The following is a 25,969-nucleotide window of genomic DNA, read 5'->3' as shown; positions in this document are numbered from 1 at the left end:
GTCACTCAGCTCAACATCACCCCACATGTCACTCCACTCAACATCACCCCACATGCAACTCCACTCAACATCAGCCACATGTCACTTCACTTAACATCACCCAAATGTCACTTCACTCAACATCATGCAACTCCACTCAACATCAGCCACATGTCACTTCACTTAACATCACCCAAATGTCACTCCACTCAACATCATGCAACTCCACTCAACATCAGCCACATGTCACTTCACTTCACATCACCCACATGTCACTTCACTCAACATCACCCCACATGTCACTACACCCCACATCACCCCACATGCCACTCCACATCACCCCACATGTCACTCCACCCCACATCACCCCACATGCCACTCCACATCACCCCACATGCCACTCTACATCACCCCACATGCCACTCCACCCCATATGCCACACCACACCACTCCACATTTCACTCGACCCCACACCACCCATAATGTCACTCGACCCCACACCACCCCACGTCAATCCACCCCATATTTCACTCCACTCCACCCAACATTTCACTCCACCCCACCCCGCATGTCACTGGATCCCACATCACCCATAATGTCACTTGACCCCACATGTCACTCCACCCAACAAGTCACTTCACACCACCCCACATGCCACTCCACCCCTCCCCACGTCACTCCACTCCACCCCTCATGTCACACCACCCCACATCACTCCACCCCTCATGTCACTCCACACAACCCCACATCTCATTCCACTCCACCCCACATGTCACTCCACTCCACCTCACTCCACTCCACCCCACATTACCCCACGTCACACTACTCCACTCCACTCCAAATTTCACTTCACCCCATCCCACCCCACATGCCACATAGCACTCCACTCAACATCACCCCACATGCCACTCCACTCAACATCACCCCACATGCCACTCCACTCAACCCCACATGCCACTCCACTCAACATCACCCCACATGCCACTCCACATTACCCCACATGCCACTCCATATCACCCATAATGTCACTCGACCCCACACCACCCCACATGCCACTCCACCCAATATGTCACTTCACACCACCCCACATGTCACTCCACTCCACCCCACCCCACGTCATTCTACTCCACTCAACACCACCCCACATGTCACTCCACTACCTCCCACATGACACTCCACTCCACCCCACGTCACTCCACTCCACCCCTCAGGGTCACACCACCCCACATCACTCCACTCCACCCCACATGTCACTTCACACCACCCAACATGTCACACCACACCACATCACTCAACCCCACATGTCACTCCACACAACCCCAAATGTCATTCCACTCCACCCCACCCTACATGTCACTCCACTCCACCCCACATGTCACTCCACCCAATACGTCACTCCACTCCACCCCTCATGTCACATCACCCCACATGTCACTCCACTCTACCCCACATGTCACTTCACACCACGCAACATGTCACACCACACCACGTCACTCCACCCCAAATGTCACTCCACTCTACCCCTTATGTCATTCCACTCCACCCCACATGTCACTCCACTCCACCCCACATGTCACTTCACACCACGCAACATGTCACACCACACCACGTCACTCCACCCCAAATGTTACTTCACCCCATCCCACCCCACATGTCACTCAGCTCAACATCACCCCACATGTCACTCCACTCAACATCACCCCACATGCCACTCCACTCAACATCATGCAACTCCACTCAACATCAGCCACATGTCACTTCACTTAACATCACCCACATGTCACTTCACTCAACATCACCCCACATGTCACTCCACCCCACATGACCCCACATGCCACCCCACATGACCCCACATGCCACTCCACATCACCCCACATGCCACTCCACATCACCCCACATGCCACTCCACCCCATATGCCACACCACACCACTCCACATTTCACTCGACCCCACACCACCCATAATGTCACTCGACCCCACACCACATGTCAATCCACCCCACATTTCACTCCACTCCACCCAACATTTCACTCTACCCCACCCCGCATGTCACTCGATCCCACATCACCCATAATGTCACTTGACCCCACATGTCACTCCACCCAACACGTCACTTCACACCACCCCACATGCCACTCCACCCCTCCCCACGTCACTCCACTCCACCCCTCATGTCACACCACCCCACATCACTCCACCCCTCATGTCACTCCACACAACCCCACATCTCACTCCACTCCACCCCACATGTCACTCCACTCCACCTCACTCCACCCCACATCACCCCACGTCACACTACTCCACTCCACTCCAAATGTCACTTCACCCCATCCCACCCCACATGCCACATGGCACTCCACTCAACATCACCCCACATGCCACTCCACTCAACATCACCCCACATGCCACTCCACTCAACATCACCCCACATGCCACTCCACTCAACCCCACATGCCACTCCACTCAACATCACCCCACATGCCACTCCACATCACCCCACATGCCACTCCATATCACCCATAATGTCACTCGACCCCAAACCACCCCACATGCCACTCCACCCAATACGTCACTTCACACCACCCCACATGTCATTCCACTCCACCCCACCCCACATGTCATTCTACTCCACTCAACACCACCCCACATGTCACTCCACTACCTCCCACATGACACTCCACGTCACTCCACTCCACCTCTCAGGGTCACACCACCCCACATCACTCCACTCCACCCCACATGTCACTTCACACCACCCAACATGTCACACCACACCACATCACTTAACCCCACATGTCACTCCACACAACCCCAAATGTCACTCCACTCTACCCCTTATGTCATTCCACTCCACCCCACATGTCACTCCACAACACCCCACATAACTCCACTCCACCCCACATTACCCCACGTCACACTACTCCAATCCACCCCAAATGTCACTTCACCCCGAGTCAAACCACTCCACTCCACATGCCACTCCATTCCACCCCACCCCACATGCCACTCCACACCACCCCACCCCACATGCCACTCTACATCACCCCACATGCCACTCCACTCAACATCACCCCACATTCCAATCCACTTAGCATCACCCCACATGCCACTCCACCACTCAACATCACCCCACATGCCACTCCACTCAACCCCACATGCCACTCCACTCCACATCACCCCACATGCCACTCCACATCACCCCACATGCCACTCCACATCACCCCACATGCCACTCCACATCACCCCACATGCCACTCCACTCAACATCATCCCACATGCCACTCTACCACTCCACATCACCCCACATGCCACACCACTCCACACCACCCCACATGCCACTCCACACCACCCCACATTTCACTCAACCCAATACGTCACTTCACACCACCCCACATGTCACTCCACTCCACCCCACCCCACATGTCATTCTACTCCACTCAACACCACCCCACATGTCACTCCACTACCTCCCACATGACACTCCACCCCACGTCACTCCACTCCACCCCTCATGTCACACCACCCCACATCACTCCACTCCACCCCACATGTCACTTCACACCACCCAACATGTCACACCACACCACATCACTCAACCCCACATGTCACTCCACACAACCCCAAATGTCATTCCACTCCACCCCACCCTACATGTCACTCCACTCCACCCCACATGCCACTCCACCCAATACGTCACTCCACTCCACCCCTCATGTCACATCACCCCAGATGTCACTCCACTCCACCCCACATGTCACTTCACACCACCCAACATATCGCACCACACCACGTCACTCCACCCCAAATGTCACTCCACTCTACCCCTTATGTCATTCCACTCCACCCCACATGTCACTCCACTCCACCCCACATGTCACTTCACACCACGCAACATGTCACACCACACCACACCACGTCACTCCACCCCAAATGTTACTTCACCCCATCCCACCCCACATGTCACTCAGCTCAACATCACCCCACATGTCACTCCACTCAACATCACCCCACATGCCACTCCACTCAACATCATGCAACTCCACTCAACATCAGCCACATGTCACTTCACTTAACATCACCCACATGTCACTTCACTCAACATCACCCCACATGTCACTCCACCCCACATGACCCCACATGCCACCCCACATGACCCCACATGCCACTCCACATCACCCCACATGCCACTCCACATCACCCCACATGCCACTCCACCCCATATGCCACACCACACCACTCCACATTTCACTCGACCCCACACCACCCATAATGTCACTCGACCCCACACCACATGTCAATCCACCCCACATTTCACTCCACTCCACCCAACATTTCACTCTACCCCACCCCGCATGTCACTCGATCCCACATCACCCATAATGTCACTTGACCCCACATGTCACTCCACCCAACACGTCACTTCACACCACCCCACATGCCACTCCACCCCTCCCCACGTCACTCCACTCCACCCCTCATGTCACACCACCCCACATCACTCCACCCCTCATGTCACTCCACACAACCCCACATCTCACTCCACTCCACCCCACATGTCACTCCACTCCACCTCACTCCACCCCACATCACCCCACGTCACACTACTCCACTCCACTCCAAATGTCACTTCACCCCATCCCACCCCACATGCCACATGGCACTCCACTCAACATCACCCCACATGCCACTCCACTCAACATCACCCCACATGCCACTCCACTCAACATCACCCCACATGCCACTCCACTCAACCCCACATGCCACTCCACTCAACATCACCCCACATGCCACTCCACATCACCCCACATGCCACTCCATATCACCCATAATGTCACTCGACCCCAAACCACCCCACATGCCACTCCACCCAATACGTCACTTCACACCACCCCACATGTCACTCCACTCCACCCCACCCCACATGTCATTCTACTCCACTCAACACCACCCCACATGTCACTCCACTACCTCCCACATGACACTCCACGTCACTCCACTCCACCTCTCAGGGTCACACCACCCCACATCACTCCACTCCACCCCACATGTCACTTCACACCACCCAACATGTCACACCACACCACATCACTTAACCCCACATGTCACTCCACACAACCCCAAATGTCACTCCACTCTACCCCTTATGTCATTCCACTCCACCCCACATGTCACTCCACAACACCCCACATAACTCCACTCCACCCCACATTACCCCACGTCACACTACTCCAATCCACCCCAAATGTCACTTCACCCCGAGTCAAACCACTCCACTCCACATGCCACTCCATTCCACCCCACCCCACATGCCACTCCACACCACCCCACCCCACATGCCACTCTACATCACCCCACATGCCACTCCACTCAACATCACCCCACATTCCAATCCACTTAGCATCACCCCACATGCCACTCCACCACTCAACATCACCCCACATGCCACTCCACTCAACCCCACATGCCACTCCACTCCACATCACCCCACATGCCACTCCACATCACCCCACATGCCACTCCACATCACCCCACATGCCACTCCACATCACCCCACATGCCACTCCACTCAACATCATCCCACATGCCACTCTACCACTCCACACCACCCCACATGCCACTCCACACCACCCCACATTTCACTCAACCCAATACGTCACTTCACACCACCCCACATGTCACTCCACTCCACCCCACCCCACATGTCATTCTACTCCACTCAACACCACCCCACATGTCACTCCACTACCTCCCACATGACACTCCACTCCACCCCACGTCACTCCACTCCACCCCTCATGTCACACCACCCCACATCACTCCACTCCACCCCACATGTCACTTCACACCACCCAACATGTCACACCACACCACATCACTCAACCCCACATGTCACTCCACACAACCCCAAATGTCATTCCACTCCACCCCACCCTACATGTCACTCCACTCCACCCCACATGCCACTCCACATCACCCCACATGCCACTCCACATCACCCCACATGCCACTCCACATCACCCCACATGCCACTCCACTCAACATCATCCCACATGCCACTCTACCACTCCACATCACCCCACATGCCACACCACTCCACACCACCCCACATGCCACTCCACACCACCCCACATTTCACTCAACCCAATACGTCACTTCACACCAACCCACATGTCACTCCACTCCACCCCACCCCACATGTCATTCTACTCCACTCAACACCACCCCACATGTCACTCCACTACCTCCCACATGACACTCCACTCCACCCCACGTCACTCCACTCCACCCCTCATGTCACACCACCCCACATCACTCCACTCCACCCCACATGTCACTTCACACCACCCAACATGTCACACCACACCACATCACTCAACCCCACATGTCACTCCACACAACCCCAAATGTCATTCCACTCCACCCCACCCTACATGTCACTCCACTCCACCCCACATGCCACTCCACCCAATACGTCACTCCACTCCACCCCTCATGTCACATCACCCCAGATGTCACTCCACTCCACCCCACATGTCACTTCACACCACCCAACATATCGCACCACACCACGTCACTCCACCCCAAATGTCACTCCACTCTACCCCTTATGTCATTCCACTCCACCCCACATGTCACTCCACTCCACCCCACATGTCACTCCACCACACCTCAAATAACTCCACTCCACCCCACATTACCCCACGTCACACTACTCCAATCCACCCCAAATGTCACTTCACCCCACGTCAGACCACTCCACCCCACATGCCACTCCATTCCACCCCACCCCACATGCCACTCCATTCCACCCCACCCCACATGCCACTCCATTCCACCCCACCCCACATGCCACTCCACACCACCCCACCCCACGTCACTCCACCCCACATGTCACTCCACCCAACATGTCACTTCACACCACCCCACATGTCACTCCACTCCACCCCACATGTCACTCCACCCAACATGTCACTTCACACCACCCCACATGTCACTCCACACCACCCCACATGTCTCTCCACCCAACATGACACCATTCCACCCCACATCACTCCACTCCACCCCTCATGTCACACAACTCCACTCCACCCCACATGTCACTCCACACAACCCCACCCCACATGTCATTCCACACCACTCCACATGTCACTCCACCCCACATGTCATTCCACTCCACCCCACATTTCACTCCACTCCACTCCACATGTTACTCCACTAAACCCCACATGTCATTCCACTCCACCCCACATTTCACTCCACTCCACTCCACATGTTACTCCACTCCACCCCAACCCACATGTCAGTCCACTGCACCCCACATGCCACTCCACTCCACCCCAACCAACATGTCACACCACACCACGTCACTCCACTCCACACAACCCCAAATGTCACTCCACTCCACCCCACATGTAACTCCACCACACCACATCACACTACTCCACCCCAGACCACATGTCACTGCACCCCACCCCACATGTGACTCCACTCCACACCTCATGTCACTCCACCGCACCCCACACATCACTCCTCGACACACCACCCCACATGCCACTCCACCCCACCCCAGACGTCACTTCACCCCAAACCACACATGTCATATCAACCCCACCCAACATCACACCATGCCACTCCAACCCACATGTCACTCCACTCCACCGCTAATCACACCACTACACACACCACCCCACACGTCACTCCACCCAACACTACCCCACATGTCACTCCACTCCACCGCTAATCACACCACTCCACTCCACCCCACATGTCACTACACTGCACCCCACATGTCACTCCACCGCTCCCTTAATGTCACCCCACCCCACATCACTCCACTCCACCCCAGACCACATGTCACTCCACTGCACCCCACATGTTTCTCCACCCCACACGTCACTCCACTGCACCCCACACCACCCACATGTCACACAACACTGCATGTCTCTCCACTCCACCCCAAGTCACACCACTACTCTCCACCGCACATGTCACTCCACTCCACCCCACATGTAACCCCACTCCACATGTCACTCCACCCAACCCCACATGTCACTCTACCCAACCCCACATGTCACTCCACTCAACCCCACACTTCACTCCACCCCACTCCACATGCAACTCCACTCCACATGTAACTCCACTCCACACCTCATGTCACTCCACCCAACCCCACACTTCACTCCACCCCACATTTCACTCCACTCCACCCCACATGTCACACCACCCCACACGTCACTCCATTCCACCCCACATGTCACTCCACCCCACCCTACCCTACATCACTCCACTCTACACCACCCCACATGTCACTCCACTCTACACCACCCCACATGTCACTCCACTTCACTCCACCCCACATGTCGCTACATTCCACCCACGTCACTCCACCACACCCAACATGTCGCTCCACTCCACACCACATGTCACCCAACTCCGCACCTCCACATGTCACTCCACACCACCCCACGTGTCACTCCACACCACCCCACGTGTCACTCCACTCCACCCCACATGTCACACCTCTCCATCCCACATAACATCACACCCTACCCCACATGTCACTCCACCCCACCTCACATGTCAGTCCACCCTATATGTCACTCCACCCCACCCCACATGTCACGCCACCCCACCTCAACCCCATCAAACACCTTTGGGATGAATTGGAACACCGACTGCGAGCCAGGCCTAATCGCCCAACAATCAGTGCCCGACCTCACTAATGCGAATAATGGAAGCAAGTCTCTGCAGCCATGTTCCAACATCAATTGGAAAACCTTCCCAGAAGAGTCAAGGCTGTTATAGAAGCGCGGGGGGGAACCATCTCAACATTAATGCCCATGATTTTGGAATGACATGTTAGACGAGCAGGTGTCCAGTTCACATACTTTTGGTCATATAGTGTATGTGTGTGTGAGTGTGCTTGTGAGTGTGTGGGCCTACTTTTGCCTGTGTGTGTGGCCTCAGGGGAAACCAGGTGAGGTCTGCGGCTGGAGACAGCTCTGAGCGTGGCTCCATTCCCTGCCTGTATTTGATGAAGAGGCCTCATGCAACATTGATGTAAACCTCAAGGTCAACCAGAGTTCATCAAATCAAATGTTATTAGTCACATGTGTCGAATACAACCGGCGTAGACCTTACAGTGAAATGCTTACTTACGGGCCTCGAATCAACAATGCAGTTTTAAAAATACGGATAAGAATTAGAAATAAAAGTAATTAAAGAGCAGCAGTAAAATAACAATAGCGAGACTATATATGGGGGGTACCGGTACAGAGTCAATGTGCGGGGGCACCGGTTAGTTGAGGTAATATGTATATGGAGGTAGAGTTATTAAAGTGTCTATGCATAGATGATAACAACAGAGAGTACCAGCGGTGTAAAAGAGGGGGAGAGGGTGAGGGTGGCAGGGCAATGCAAATAGTCTGGGTAGCCATTTGATTAGAGGTTCAGGAGTCTGACAGGAGTCTGACATGAGTCTGACAATTTGTAGGGCCTTCCTCTGACACCGCCTGGTATAGAGGTCCTGGAAGGCAGGAAGCTTGGCCCCAGGGATGTACTGGGCCGTTTGTACTACCCTCTGTAGTGCCTCGTGGTCGGAGGCCGAGCAGTTGCCGTAACAGGCAGTGATGCAACCAGTCAGGGTGCTCTCGATGGTGCACCTGTAGAACCTTTTGAGGATCTGAGGACCCATGGAAAAAATATTTTCAGTCTCCTGAGGGGGAATGGGTTTTGTCGTGCCCTTTTCACGACTGTCTTGGTGTGCTTGGACCATGTTAGTTTGTTGGTGATGTGGACACCAAGGTACTTGAATTTCTCGACCTGCTCCACTGCAGCCCCATCGATGAGAATGGGGGCGTGCTCAGTCCTCTTTTTCCTGTAGTCCACAATTATCTCATTTGTCTTGATCAAGTTGAGGGAGAGGTTGTTGTCCTAGCACGACACGGCCAGGTCTCTGATCTCTTCCCTATGGGCTGTCTCGTTGTTGTCGGTGATCAAGCCTACCACTGTTGTGTGATTGGCAAATTTAAGGATGGTGTTGGAGTCGTGTCTGGCCATGCAGTCATGAGTGAACAGGGAGTACAGTAAGATACTAAGTACACACCCCTGAGGGGCCCCAGTGTTGAGGATCAGCATGACAGACGTGTTGTTGCCTACCCTTACCAGCTGGGGCGGCCCGTCAGGAAGTCCAGGATCCAGTTGCAGAGGGAGGTGTTAGTCCCATGGTCCTAGTCCCAGGCTTAGTGATGAGCTTTGTGGGCACTATGGTGTTGAACGTCAATCAACAGCATTCTCACATAGGTGTTCCTCTTGTCCAGCTGGGAAAGGGCAGTGTGGAGTGCGATTGGGATTGCGTCATCTGTGGATCTGTTGGGGCGGTATGCGAATTGGAGTGAGTCTAGGGTATCCTGGAGGATGCTGTTGATGTGAGCCATGACCAGCTTTCAAAGCACCAAATGGCTTAATGGCTACCGCCATGAGTGCTATGGTCATCATTTAGGCAGGTTACCTTCGCTTTCTTGGGCACAGGGACTGTGGTGGTCTGCTTGAAACTGTAGGTACAGTGGTTCCTCCTTTAAAAGTTGTGAGCTTACGCCGGGGGACTTATAGGTCATTTTAGGTTTAGTACGGTACCCTTCATCACCACTTAATTTCTCCAGACCAGCGCAAGGGGGAGTTAGAGCACTGATTATGCTTTTGGGTCCTACTGTGTCTCTAACTGACAATGAATGGGCGATATAAACCTAATTAGAAACTGATAATTGTGCACGACTTCAGTATTACTTACTAAAACTGTTGTTACACTAAGATTTTTATCATTTTATTTTGTTAGGATTATTTTGCCCTTACTGTAGTACTGTAGGCCACTCCTGACCGGTCATGTTGTATATCGCCTGAGTGGGCAGCAGTCTAAAATCTCTGTTGCTACAGATGCTGGTTCAATACCCGTGCCGGCCTCGGCTGCGAGACCCATGAGATGACTGTAGGTGTTTGGTTTTTCTCCCTCTAAAAACAGAAATAAATCATTCAAAGTAACAAACTTTGGCTTTATTTACAAATTAGTAACATTGTCTCAACACATGTTCAACAATGGCCTTTATCTCGCTCATTTTACATTATTTGAAAATGAAATCCTCTACAAAATATTGTTATTTTCTAAAGAAAGCGCTTATTATTATTAATTTAGAATTATATAAAAGTCTGTTGGATATTCTCACAGGATATATTGTTAACCCTGTTATTAGCAGGACAATGTATATTGGTCATGGCTCCCGAGTGGCTCACAATGGGACTGACTGCCTTGCAGTTCTCCAGGTGTATCCACTGAAAGCACGCAAGGTTCAAGGCACAAGGTCAGGGGGCACGGGATGGGCCGCAAAGCCACGCACAGAAGACCGACCTAGCCCATTGGGAAGGGAGGAGGAGGGGGGGGCAACACCTTAATAAGGGGCATTGTGCTAACAATGGCGCTGACTAGGGAAACATTCCCGCTGTTCTGTTCTTAGTGACAGTCTGCAGGTTCAAACTAAAACAATGCAACTAATAATGGCATCTTTATGCTTTCATTAATAAAATCATTATAAAAATACTACTTTCAAAATGCCGATGTTTATTTAGTTATGGCTCCATAACAAATTACTATGTGTAGCTGGTGGCATTTTGAAAACAGGTTTTCAAACACTTGTAGCCCGATTAGCAGGACAGTAGACTCTTTATAGCCCGGCTACTGTAGGTGTGAACATCCCCCTACCTGCAATGTATTCGATGCTTAAGTACTCTGAAGTGTTACATTTTTTTTTTTATATAATTAAAAAAAATGTTTTACCCCTTTTTCTCCCCAATTTCATGGTATCCAATTGTCTCATTGCTACAACTCCCGTACGGGCTCGGGAGAGACAAAGGTTCTCCCGAGGAATGTCATGCGTCCTCCGATACACAACCCAACCAGCCGTACTGCTTCTTAACACAGCGCGCATCCAACCCGGAAGCCAGCCGCACCAATGTGTCGGAGGCTACACCGTGCACCTGGCAACCTTGGCTAGCGCGCACTGCGCCCTGCCCGCCACAGGAGTCACTGGTACTCGATGAGACCCCTACCGACCAATCCCTCCCTAACCCGGGCGACGCTAGGCCAATTGTGCGTCGCCCCACGGACCTCCCGGTCACAGCCGGTTACGACAGAGCCTGGGCACGAACCCAGGGACTCTGATGGCACAGCTGGCACTGCAGTACAGCACCCTTAACCACTGCGCCACCCGGGAGGCCCTAGTGTTACATTTATAACTCAAAACAGCAGTACAGTATTTTTTTCATCAACATCTTTATGCTTTCGTTAATAAAATAATGATAAAAATACTCTTTCAAAATGCAGATGTTTATTTAGTTATGGATCCATAACGAATTACTGTGGGAATAAATATCACGGAATGAAAGAGATTGTTGCTTACTGGAAAATACTCTTTCAAACACATGGTCACTTTGTACAGTGCCATTATTTCTATTAGCAGGGCTATATTTTTGCCTTTATGGGCAGTGCACAATTGGCCCAGCGGTTCTCTCCCTCTAAAAACAGAAATGTTTTTGCCTTTACAAATATTATTTTGGCCTTCATTCAGATTACAATCGCTCTTTCATTTTTTTGTAAATGAAATATAACCTCCAAAATATTATTATATATTATCAGTCATATAGCCGGCACCTAAGTAAAGCTGAGTGACTCACACATTCATGGCTTTGGATCAAAATAAATAAGTAGCAACATTCTTTCTTTAATAAATTAATGTTTTGGTTATCCTGACCTGGACCCATTATGGGCTATTAGCAGAACAATTTACCTTTACCAACAACTCTGTATTTTGATACTTTGGATGGGAGGCTCCGGAGTGGATGAGGGCTCCCACAGTGCAAAATATGGTGCTACAGATGCAGGTTCGATAACCTTGCCAGCCGACACCGGGAAACCCATGAGGTGGCTTTTGGTTTTAATTTAGAATCCTCAAATCCTCTATATGTAATTATTTGCGGAGAGTCATGTTTTTCGATATACTGTAGGCCTACCGTAGGCGACATGAGTCTCACTTTTGTTGAGTAATGTGCTGTTAAAAGTGGTGTAGGTTGTTGTGTCTTTGAAGACTGTTAATTTATCAAATCAGTTCTCTGTAATTATTATTAATTATTATACACACCTATGTGAGAATGCTGTTCATTGACTACAGCTTAGCGTTCAACACCATAGTACCCTCAAAGCTCATCACCAAGCTAAGGATCCTGGGACTAAACACCTCCCTCTGCAACTGGATCCTGGACTTCCTGACAGGCCGCCCCCAGGTGGTGAGGGTAGGTAGCAACACATCTGCCACACTGATCCTCAACACTGGAGCTCCCCAGGGGTGCGTGCTCAGTCCCCTCCTGTACTCCCTGTTCACCCACGACTCCAACACCATCATTAAGTTTGCTGACGACACAACAGTGGTAGGCTTGATCACCGACAACGACGAGACAGCCTATAGGGAGGAGGTCAAAGACCTGGCCGGGTGGTTCCAGAATAACAACCTATCCCTCAATGTAACCAAGACTAAGGAGATGATTGTGGACTACAGGAAAAGGAGCACCGAGCACGTCCCCATTCTCATCGATGGGGCTGTAGTGGAGCAGGTTGAGATCTTCAAGTACCTTGGTGTCCACATCAACAACAAACTAGATTGGTGCAAACACACCAAGACAGTCGTGAAGAGGGCACGACAAAGCCTATTCCCCCTCAGGAAACTAAAAAGATTTGGCATGGGTCCTGAGATCCTCAAAAGGTTCTACAGCTGCAACATCGAGAGCATCCTGACCGGTTGCATCACTGCCTGGTATGGCAATTGCTTGGCCTCCGATGGCAAGGCACTTCAGAGGGTAGTGCGTACGGCCCAGTACATCACTGGGGCAAAGCTGCCTGGCATCCAGGACCTCTAAACCAGGCGGTGTCAGAGGAAGGCCCTAAAAATTGTCAAAGACCCCAGCCACCCCAGTCCTACTAGGACAGACTGTTCTCTCTACTACCACAAGGCAAGCGGTACCGGAGTGCCAAGTCTAGGACAAAAAGGCTTCTCAACAGTTTTTACCCCCAAGCCATAAGACTCCTGAACGGTTACCCGGACTATTTGCATTGTGTCCTACTCTCTGTTCATCATATATGCACAGTCACTTTAACGATACCTACATGTACATACTACCTCAATAAGCCTGACTAATGTCTGTATATAACCTTGCTACTCTTTTTTCAAATGTCTTTCTACTGTTGTTTTATTTCTTTACTTACCCCCCCCCCCCCCCCCCCCCCACACACACACACACACATACCTTTTTTTTGGCACCATTGGTTAAAGCCTGTAAGTAAGCATTTCACTGTAAAGTTTACACCTGTTGTATTCGGCGCACGTGACAAATAAACTTTGATTTGATTTGAGGAAAAAGATTCTTCCAGTCCGTAGTGAGTAATCCCAGTTCTGATGTCCAGAAGATATATTTGGTCATAATAGATGGTAGTAGCAACATTATGTACAAAATAAGTAAAAAGACAAGTTACAACCAACGCAAAAAAATGAACATAATATCCCAATTTATTACGGGCATGTAAAACGTCAGCCATCCTCTTCGGCTATAGGTTTCAGGATTTTCAGGCTGCTTACCACTCTCTCCCAAAATACATCATCCAGAAAGATCCTCTTGATGGGAGAGTCCATATCGGCAGACTGTGATATGGCCATTTCTTGGAGGGACTCCTTCCCCTCCAGGAGCCTCTCAAACATGATGACAACACCATCCCAAGGGGTGTTGCTGGGTAGCTTCAATGTGCTGCTCTTATTCTTCTCACTTTGCTTGATGAGGTAGATTGCAGCTATAACTTGCTGACTCTTCACATACCTAACCATTTCATTGGCTCTCTTGTAGAGTGTATTCATTCTTTCAGTGCCATGATGTCCTTGAGGAGCAGATTCAATGCATGAGCAGCACAGCCAATGGGTGTGATGTGAGGTAGAACTCCTCCATTTAGACCAAGTAGCCTTCATGTTCACAGCATTGTCATTCACCAGTGCAAATACCTTCTGGGTCCAAGGTCATTGATGACTGCCTTCAGCTCCTATGCAATGTAGAGAATGGTGTGTGTCCCTTGTGTCTGTGCTCGTGTATAATACAGGTTGAGGGGTGGAGATGATGTAGTTAGTCATTCCTTGCCAACGAACATTCGACCACCCATCAGAGATGATTTGCTTGACCTTGACCGCTATGATTTACTTGACCTTCACTTGAACTCTGAATCTGTGAACCAGTTGCATACACAGCTCGAGCAAGACATTCATCAGCATTTCTCTGACTACGTTCCTCCATTGAGGAAAAACAAATCTGATTGCAGGAGGACGATGAGCTGTTGCTATCGATAAGGTGTCTGATTCATCATTTTCACCTCGAAGAGAAGTAGGTTGCTTGTTGTGAACTTACCAGAAAGCATGTAGTCCTTGGCTCAGACAGTGTAGTAGTGTGGGCTCAATAGCATCTCATTAGTGTGCAAGATCTTGAGAATCAGCTGTACATGTGATGGAAGAGTTCACTGCACATGTGATGGAAGAGTGCACTGTGCCTTGCAGAGGGTTGCAATTCCATTGAATTGTGGATAGTTTAACCAAAATATGCCACAAGATCTTGAATTGCCTTGTGTATCCTACAAAAAAAGGTTCACTGTTATAAGCTTTTTTGATGAATTTTTGCAAAATCCCCCAAATTCCAGGGCTTAACTTCCCATGGAAGAATTCCGGAAATTTACCAAAAAGTTTCCTACCCTTTGCAACCCTAGTCCTCATTAGTCCGGAGCTGGCAACAGGTTTGAGGGCACAGACTTCTATACAGGTCACAGCATGCTGCTTGCAACAATCTTATACTCTCACAGTAAAAATATGTCTAATTTAATGTTTTTGCCTCCATATTTGAGGTTTTGCTCACAACCTCACAGGTGATGAGAACCATTTTACTGACTGTTAGAGAGATACACATCACTGCATATGATGATGATGATGATGACGGTGACGACGCAAATACAATATGACTATGCTAACATGGATAATTCATGTTTTGGATAGTGGATGGCAAAGGATAGTTATGTCCGCATGGGGTTTAATTGGTGGAGTGATAATAACATCTCAGTGTGATGACTGCTTGGTAATTTGTGTGATTTCAATTATATTGGTTCAGGTTAAATAACTCCACATCTGCTTGTTTTGTAGTGAAATTACACTAGCTGCAGCACTGTGGTCTATCCTTAGTCTTTACTCTTACTCTCATGGAATGGGTGCTCTATATGTGACGGGAGTTTCATGCTCTGTCACCTAGTCTTCACCCTCAGGGGGGTTTCATACCAGGCCTTTTCTGGTGGCTACTTAGTGGTGGCAGGTGAGGGGTGTCTCTGACAACTTGTCCCACTGTTTAGGCTTGCAGTTTAAGGTGTTGCTGCTACTGCTGCTAGATGGGGTGGCTGGCATAGTGACTGGCTGTGTCGTGCATAGACACCATCACACCCAGCAGAGGCAGAGCTCAGCCATCTGCTCCAGGGGTGTCTGATCTGCTCAGCCTGCCTACTGTCCTCTCCCATTAACTTCAGATATTCTGGGGTGGCTGCGAATATAATTAGCCACCAGACCACCTCTCCCTCTCCCCCTCTCCACTTTATTATAAATCAAATCAAATCTAATTTTATTGGTCACATACACATATTTAGTAGATGTTATTGAAGGTGTAGCAAAATGCTTGGGTTCCTAGCTCCAACAGTGCAGTAGTATCTAACAATTTACAACAATACACACAAATCTAAAAGTAAAAGAATGGAATTAAGAAATATATAAATATTAGCACGAGATGACACGTGAGACACTCCTTCTATAGACTGTATACCTATGGTAACATGATGTATCATACTGTATCAACAGAGCAGTTTGGAACATGTAGAAACAAGCTGTTTTTTTAAAGCAATTGAGATTCAATAAGTCATCAAACTCCCTAGTTTTTTGCATTCATATTTGTGCGCCCACGAAACAGGCTTCATCACACACTGTAACTTCAAACATTTTTAAAATAATTTTGGTATCTGGAATGATGACAAAATATGTCTGATTAAGTGAAAACCACACTGTGATAGATGAATAATGCAGTCAACAACATGAAAGACAGCTATATCTTTTGTAGTCTGTCAGGCGGGAGTCTGGGGAGAGTCATGGCTGGTTTTAAGGCTGTGTGAAGAATAATTTTCTCTGCTCGTTAGTTTACTGAAAAGGGGAAAAATAATATAGATTTTTTTTGCTCATCATTGGAATTGTCATTTCACTGTCCCAGAATGGCATTGTTCAAGCTAGCTGGCTCAAAGTCTCATCCTAATCATTCACAATTACTTGCTTTCTTAAGTGGAAAATAATCCATACTTATCATGCCTCTCAGCTTCGTTAATTTTCCTTTTTCATTTTTAGGTTTCTGTCTCACTGTGGAAAAACAAAAAATAGTTTTCCTATTTGTAAATTGTTTATTGCAGCAAATCATTAGTACTAAACCATCCAAAACATTTTATATTTTACTTTATTTGACCTCACTCAGTGTATATCCCTGTATTTATCTTAGCTGGTGATTGGTGTTTTTGGACAACTTGAAAATATTATTTGTTTTGAGCTATGACTCAAAACAAATAATATATTTTATATCATAATTATTTTATATCATTAATGTGAGATGTGAAGTAAAAAAAATGCCATAATACAATTATGTACAATAGAAACAAATAGGCCAGTCTTTGAAATGCCAAGGCAGCTAGCTAGGCTAACCCAATACACTATGAAAAGTCTCATGCTAAAAACACCAACAATTACAGGGTGATTATATCCAATATCTTTCATTTGATTCAATTGTCTTTATCATGAGGGAATCATAAAGATTCAAACTAATGTTTTGATATTTCCTATCTCTTGGTGTTCACAGAATAATGGTCACCTGCACCCATCAAATCGATCCATATGATAAATGTTTGTGATTGTGCATCTCCAGAGGCTCGGCTGCTGATTGTGTTTGCGTCTTTCCAGATGGTCGCTTAACGGAACACTCATTGATCTGGGGAGTGACTACCGGCGTCACATGTCTGGAGGCAACCTGATCATTAACAGTCTGGACAGGGACCAAGACACAGGGATATACCAGTGCACTGCCTTCAACACATGGGGGATCATCCTCAGCTGCCGAGCCACTCTACAATTTGCATGTAAGTGATTGGGCTATTTTTAACACATCTGTGTGTGTCTGTGTGAGTATTGTTGCTGTGGCCTTAGCATTCTGATTTCTTGTTTGGTTTGCTTCAAATATATATTTTTAAGGGTTAATTGAATGAAATGTCAGATGCAACAAAATGGGTAAGGCAGCTTCTGACTCCATTGATTCTCATTAGTCGCTGTGTTTCCAGGTTTGACAGCATCTGAGCTCACTCGGTATTGACTGATACTTTGCAAATCTATGCCAGCGTCTGCGTTCTGGACTTGAAAGGAAAACAACACAAATAAAGCTTAAGACTTTGCAAACCAGACACAATCATTTATATGAATATGAAGCTTTGGCATGATTCTCTACCATATAGAGAGCCAACAGACAGACAGTGTAGAGACACCTCTCCCCTCTCACTGTTCATGCCGTCTCACTATTGATCATGTCCTAGAGATAGAGCCTTTCCTTCCCCTTAAGAGATTGACTGCCTTTACCCTCATGGGCTGGATAATGAATCTCACTTGTTGGTCCTAGGTGAGGAGGGAAGCTGCTTGATATTTATTGTCTAGTAGGGGAATGCACAGAGGAGGTATTGGCGATACATGAAGGTTGCTGCATAGGCTGCTAGCTTTTCCTTGTAATGAAGAAGCTGCCATAGACAAGGATGGCTTGCTTCCTCCATTTCCTGTCTCCACAATTCAACCGCCATTTTGATGATGTGTTTCTTTTTTGTGATGTGTTATGGCCATCAACTTCATCCTATTTATATTGAATTTCTGAACAACTAACACAACTGGATAAGTTGGATAAGATACCTCTCTATATATATTTTTCTGGCTTCCCTCCCGACACATTCTTGTTGGCTCTCAGAGTTGGAGTCTGTGCAGAGGAGACATATTAGCCTAGAGGAAGCACTCATTCTGCTACAGACAGGGTAGAGCCAGCCTGCAGAGTGCTGCATTTTAGCACCAGTCCCTGCTGTGACTTTCTGTGTGAGGAGAGAGGAGAATAGGAGGGCCTCATCTCCCTACCTTAACTGATTACTACCTTTCAGTACCAACCCCCACTGTTTGAAATTAATATTACCGTCATGATCAGCTGCAGCTGTGTGGTTATGCTTTCCAACCAGCCTGCACCACCTGTCTGTAGATAGCCTAGCTAGCCTACCTCCTCCTGCTTTAGAATCAGCACCTTGTCTGAGAGTTGTAGTTCTCCACTGCTCTGTTGGAAGATGGCCACCCACCGCGTGGCCTGGACAGAATCCTGCTATGACTTGGCCGTGTTGGATTTCACCACGGTCATCAGAGACTGGCTCATTAATCTTCCCTTCGCTCTCCCACTCCCCTCTATAATCCTTCTCTTTTCCCAATTTGTCTTAACGGTCACATTGACTTTCTTTTGTTTGTGTTCGGGGCCTGACTGCAGGGCTGCCAGCCCAAGGGTGCGGAGTCATTAGGCACAGGGGTACAGTGGTTTGCCCATCACTCACTGAAACAGAGTAACGTTTCATCATCCCAGGTACAAGCTCAGTCTGTCAGCTTTTTCCCCTTTCATTTGCAGGGATGAATTGCGCCCAGAGTATCAATGGGGAAGCTAAGTGCAAGATTACACTGCATTTAATAATGATGTTGGTTATTGCTCTTGGCACTGAATCCTGTTTTTCGTCATGTGCTCTGTGTTTGTTCAGTTCTTCCAGTTTCCTCCTCTCTCTATTATCCCTTTGCAAGTTAATCTCCTGCTGCTATCATAACAACTGTGTGTTGTGAGGTATACATCACATACTCAAGTCCATCAATAATGTTCAATGTTACAGTTGCCTTTCAAAGTATTGTATAGCATTGGGTGTGTTCTAAAGCAATCAATCACTGTACCTGTGAATGGTTTCCTGCACCACATGGATTTTAGAGCTCTGAAGAAACCAATATAACGGATGCATGTGGTGGTGAAACTCAAACCACAGTGGGAAACACATTGGCTGATACTGATTGAGTTGTCAGCTGTATTTAGGCATACTCATGTTAGTGCTTACTGTCCATTATGCTTTATTATGCATATTCATCCATTCTGTAGTAACACTAAAGCTGGATTTTTGTGTTGATTAGACCTAGATAACTTCAAGACCCAAACTGCACGGAGTGCTGTGAATGTCCGAGAGGGCCAAGGAGTGGTTTTGTTATGTGGACCACCCATGCATTCTGGAGGTATGTTTTTTCCTTATTAGAGATATCTATGAATAACTGGAAAGGTACCGCTCTTCTGTATCCCATTAAAATCTTTGATTAAGTATTATATACAGAAGTTATTCGGGGTGTTCACAATATGTTTATTCATAACACCGTATTTGTTAGCCCTCAAAGCAATCATTCCAGCTAGCAACCTCAAATGAAACTTATTGCACACAGATGTCTGCAGAATAAAGCCGTGCGTGATTGGCCTCTGTTTGTTTTTCATTCTGAACTATTTCCTTCAATTAGAGACAAATCTGGGGGCAAATGAAAAGATGTTCCTCAAATTGGAGGCTTAACCTGATCCTTAGGCAATACGTTCCCAGCAAAGTGATTTTAAAACCTGGATCACATAATCAATTGTAACTTATCCCAACTCAAATGGAATGTAGAATTCAAAGTGATTTTTCAAACTCATTTATTCTATACCCTAGAGGAAAAACAAACAAAAAAACTTTCTGGGATATCTTGTTTATCTTTCATGCTATTTTCAACTTGTACAGATGAATGACTCTGCACATTTGAGATTGCTATTGCAGTGTGTGTGATCGCAACCCTACTCAGTTAAACTTTCCTTGGTATTGAATAATGGACTTTGTACATACAGACTGACCCTGTTGCAGGACCAGAATATATGCAATTTAGCGAACGCTTTTATCCAAAGCGACTTGGTCATGCGTGCATACATTTTACGTATGGATGGTCCCAGGAATCAAACCCACTACCCTGGCATTACAAGCGCCATGCTCTACCAACTGAGCTACAAAGGACCACCACTCACTTTAAAGGGAAAATTCGAGATTTTGGCAAGGACACCCTTTATCTACTTCAGAGTCAGATGAAAAAGTTGAAAAGCTTCAAGTTCCTCGGCGTACACATCACTGACAATCAACACCCGATGTCACAGAAAAGCCAAAAAGATCATCAAGGACATCAAACACCCAAGCCACGGCCTGTTCACCCCGCTACCATCCAGATGCGAAGTCTGTACAGGCACATCACAGCTGGGACCGAGAGACTGAAAAACAGCTTCTATCTCAAGGCCATCAGACTGTTAAATATCCATCCACTCAACCCTGCACCTTAGAGGCTGCTGCCCCATATGCATTGGAAATAAAGTATGCGCACCCTTTGGAATTACCTGGATTTATGCAGAAATTGGTCATAACATTTGATCTGATCTTCATCTAAGTCACAACAATAGACAAACACAGTCTCCTTAAACTAATAACACACAACAAATGATCTATTTTTATGTCTTTGTTGAACACAGTGTTAACATTCACAGTGCAGGGTGTAAAAAGTATGTGAACCCTTGGATTTAATAACTGGTTGACCCTCCTTTGGCAGCACTAAACCAAATGTTTTCTGTAGTTGCGGATCAGACCTGCACAATGTCCAGCAGGAATTTTGGACCATTCCTCTTAACAAAAGTGTTTCAGTTAAACAATAGTCTTGGGGGTGAACTTTATTTATTTTATTTAACCTTTATTTAACCAGGTAGGCTAGTTGAGAACAAGTTCTCATTTGCAACTGCAACCTGGCCAAGGTAAAGTGAAGCAGTGTGACACAGACAACAACACAGAGTTACACATGGAGTAAACAATAAACAAGCCAATAACACAATAAACAAGTCAATGACACAGTAGAAAAAAATAAAGTCTATATGCAGTGTGTGCAAAAGGCATGAGGAGTTAGGCATTAAATAGGCCATAAGAGCGAATAATTACAATTTAGCAGATTAACTTGTTGGGTGTAGGGGGCAGTATTTTCGTTTTTGGCTAAAAAAAAAGTACTCATTTGAAACTGCCTATTTCTCAGCCCCAGAAACTAGAATATGCATATAATTGTCAGATTAGGATAGAAAACGCTCTAAAGTTTCCAAAACTGTAAAAATATTGTGAGTATAACAGAACTGATATTGCAGGTGAAAGCCTGATTAAAATCCAATCAGGAAGTGCCTCTTATTTTGAAACCTCTCTGTTCCTATTCATGCCTATCCTCCATTTAAAGGGATATCAACCAGATTCATTTTTCTATGGCTTCCCTAAGGTGTCAACAGTCTTTAGACATAGTTTCAGGCTTTTATTTTGAAAAATGAGCGTGAAAGATCACATTGCGTAAGTGGATAGGTGGGGGCTCTCAGAGTGAGTTTTGCGCAATTGAGTAAAGCCGCCATTGTTTCTCCCGCTGTTATTGAAAAAGCTACACACTCGGTTGATTATATTATCGAATATGTATTTTAAAAACAACCTGAAGATTGATTATAAAAAACGTTTGACATGTTTCTGTGGACATTATGGATATTATTTGGAATATACGTCTGCGTTGTCGTAACCGCTCTTTCCTGTGTATTTCTGAACATAACGCGACAAACAAACGTCGGTATTTTGGGTATAAAAATAATCTTTATGGAACAAAAGGAACATTTGTTGTGTAACTGGGAGTCTCGTGAGTGAAAACATCCAAAGATCATCAAAGGTAAACAGTTTTTTTGATTGCTTTTCTGATTTTCGTGACTTAGCTACTTAATGCTTAGTGTACATAATGTTATATTGTGCTATCGATAAACTTACACAAACGCTTGGATTGCTTTCGCTGTAAAGCATAATTTCAAAATCTGAGACGACAGGTGGATTAACAAAAGGCTAAACTGTGTTTTTTTATATTGCACTTGTGAATTCATGAATATGAATATTTTTAGTAATATTATTTGACTGTGGCGCTATGCTATTCAGCAGTTGCTGATGACAATTATCCCGCTACCGGGATGGGTAGCATCAACATGTCAATACTGGAGTGATAAATGAGCAGATGATGATGTGCAAGTAGAGATACTGGTGTGCAAAAGAGCAGAAAAGTAAATAAAATAAAAACAGTATGGGGATGAGGTAGGTAGATTGGGTGGGCTATTTACACATGGACTATGTACAGCTGCAGCGATTGGTTAGCTGCTCAGATAGTTGATGTTTAAAGTTGGTGAGGGAAATAAAAGTCTCCAACTTCAGCGATTTTTGCAATTCGTTCCAGTCACTGGCAGCAGAGAACTGGAAGGAAAGGCGGCCAAATGAGGTGTTGGCTTTGGGGATGATCAGTCAGATAAACCTGCTGGAACGTGTGCTACGGGTGGGTATTGTTATCGTGACCAGTGAACTGAGATAAGGCGGAGCTTTACCTAGCATGGACTTGTAGATGACCTGGAGCCAGTGGGTCTGGCGACTAATATGTAGCGAGGGCCAGCCGACTAGAGCATACAGGTCGCAGTGGTGTGTGGTATAAGGGGCTTTGGTAACAAAACGGATGGCACTGTGATAGACTGCATACAGTTTGCTGAGTAGAGTGTTGGAAGCTATTTTGTAGATGACATCGCCGAAGTCGAGGATCGGTAGGATAGTCAGTTTTACTAGGGTAAGTTTGGCGGCGTGAGTGAAGGAGGCTTTGTTGCGAAATAGAAAGACGATTCTAGAATTTATTTTGGATTGGAGATGTTTAATATGAGTCTGGAAGGAGAGTTTACAGTCTCGCCAGACACCTAGGTATTTATGTATTTATAGTTGTCCACATATTCTAGGTCAGAACCGTCCAGGGTGGTGATGCTAGTCGGGCGGGCGGGTGCGAGCAGCAAATGGTTGAAAAGCATGCATTTGGTTTTACTAGCGTTTAAGAGCAGTTGGAGGACACGGAAGGAGTGTTGTATGGCATTGAAGCTCGTTTGGAGGTTAGTTAGCACAGTGTCCAAGGAAGGGCCATAAGTATACAGAATGGTGTCATCTGCGTAGAGGTGGATCAGGGAATCGCCCAGAGCAAGAGCAACATCGTTGATATAAACAGAGCAAAGAGTCGGCCCGAGAATTGAACCCTGTGGTACCCCCATAGAGACTGCCAGAGGTCCGGACAACAAGCCCTCCAATTTGACACACTGTGAACTCTGTCTGCAAAGTAATTGTTGAACCAGGCAAGGCAGTCATTAGAAAAACCAAGGCTATTGAGTCTGCCGATAAGAATACGGTGATTGACAGAGTCGAAAGCCTTGGCCACGTCGATGAAGACGGTATATATTTTATCGATGGCAGTTATTTAGTACCTTGAGCGTGGCTGAGGTGCACCCGTGACCGGCTCAGAACCCGGATTGCACAGCGGAAAAGGTACGGTGGGATTCGAAATGGTCAGTGATCTGTTTAATATCTTGGCTTTCGAAGACCTTAGATAGGCAGGGCAGGATGGATATAGGTCTGTAACAGTTTGGGTCTAGGGTGTCACCCCGTTTGAAGAGGGGGATGACCACGGCAGCTTTCCAATCTTTAGGGATCTCGGACGATACAAAAGAGAGGTTGAACAGGCTGGTAATAGGGGTTGCAACAATGGCGGAGGATAGTTTTAGAAAGAGAGGGTCCAGATTGTCTAGCCCAGCTGATTTGTACGGGTCCAGGTTTTGCAGCTCTTTCAGAACATCTGCTGTCTGGATTTGGGTGAAGGAGAAGCTGGGGAGGCTTGGGCGAGTAGCTGCAGGGGAGGTGGAGCTGTTGGCGAGGGTTGGAGTAGTCAGGAAGAAGGCATGGCCATCCGTTGAGAAATGCTTACTGAAATGTTTGATCATGGATTTATCAGTGGTGACCGTGTTAGCTAGCCTCAGTGCAGTGGGCAGCTGGGAGGAGGTGCTCTTGTTCTCCATGGACTTTAGTGTCCCAAAACATTTTGGAGTTAGAGCTACAGGATGCAAATTTCTGCTTGAAAAAGCTAGCCTTTGCTTTCCTAACTGACTGCGTGTATTGGTTCCTGACTTCCCTGAACAGTTGCATATCGTGGGGACTATTCGATGCTATTGCAGTCCGCCACAGGATGTTTTTGTGCTGGACAAGGGCAGTCAGGTCTGGAGTGAACCAAGGGCTATATCTTAGTTCTGAATTTTTTGAACGGGGCATGCTTATCTAAGATGGTGAGGAAATTACTTTTAAAGAATGACCAGGCATCCTCGACTGACAGGATGAGGTCAATATCCTTCCAGGATACCCGGCCTGGTCCATTAGAAAGGCCTGCTCGCAGAAGTGTTTTAGGGAGCGTTTGACCGTGATGAGGGGTGGTCGTTTGACCGCGGATACAGGCAATGAGGCAGTGATCGCTGAGATCCTGATTGAAAACAGCGGAGGTGTATTTGGAGGGCAAGTTGGTCAGGATAATGTCTATGAGGGTGCCCATGTTTACAGATTTAGGGTTGTACCTGGTGGGTTCCTTGATAATTTGTGTGAGAATGAGGGCATCTAGCTTAGATTGTAGGACTGCCGGGGTGTTAAGCATATCCCAGTTTAGGTCACCTAACAGAACGAACTCTGAAGCTAGATGCAGGGCGATAAATTCACAAATGGTGTCCAGGGCACATTATTTCTGGAGAGGTTTGTTTTTTAAATTAGAAGTTCAAACAGTTTGGGTATAGACCTGGAAAGTATGACAGAACTTTGGAGGCTTTCTCTGCAGTAGATTGCAACTCCTCCCCC

General features: G+C 47.5%; 2 protein-coding genes across 6 annotated transcripts in view; both read left to right on the top strand.

The window, feature by feature from the left end:
• The window catches only part of LOC110494603 (E3 ubiquitin-protein ligase PDZRN3-B), a 562,549-nt gene that overhangs the window by 201,225 nt on the left and 335,355 nt on the right, over positions 1-25,969 (top strand). The gene's annotated exons all lie outside the window — the stretch shown is intronic.
• The window catches only part of LOC110494605 (contactin-3), an 83,829-nt gene that overhangs the window by 22,121 nt on the left and 35,739 nt on the right, over positions 1-25,969 (top strand). For all 4 annotated transcript variants that reach the window (XR_016488048.1, XM_021569821.3, XM_021569820.3 and 1 more), the window contains exons 4-5: positions 18,081-18,256; positions 20,355-20,453. Coding sequence is in view for 3 of the 4 variants with exons in the window: in XM_021569821.3 (XP_021425496.2) it covers positions 18,081-18,256; positions 20,355-20,453 (275 nt within the window). In the remaining variant the exon portion in view is untranslated. The remainder of the gene's footprint in view (positions 1-18,080; positions 18,257-20,354; positions 20,454-25,969) is intronic.

Source organism: Oncorhynchus mykiss, chromosome 17 (genome assembly GCF_057628025.1).
Source record: "Oncorhynchus mykiss isolate SJ-2025 chromosome 17, ASM5762802v1, whole genome shotgun sequence".
Lineage (NCBI taxonomy): Eukaryota > Metazoa > Chordata > Actinopteri > Salmoniformes > Salmonidae > Oncorhynchus > Oncorhynchus mykiss.
This window is presented reverse-complemented; position numbering and strand designations above follow the sequence as displayed.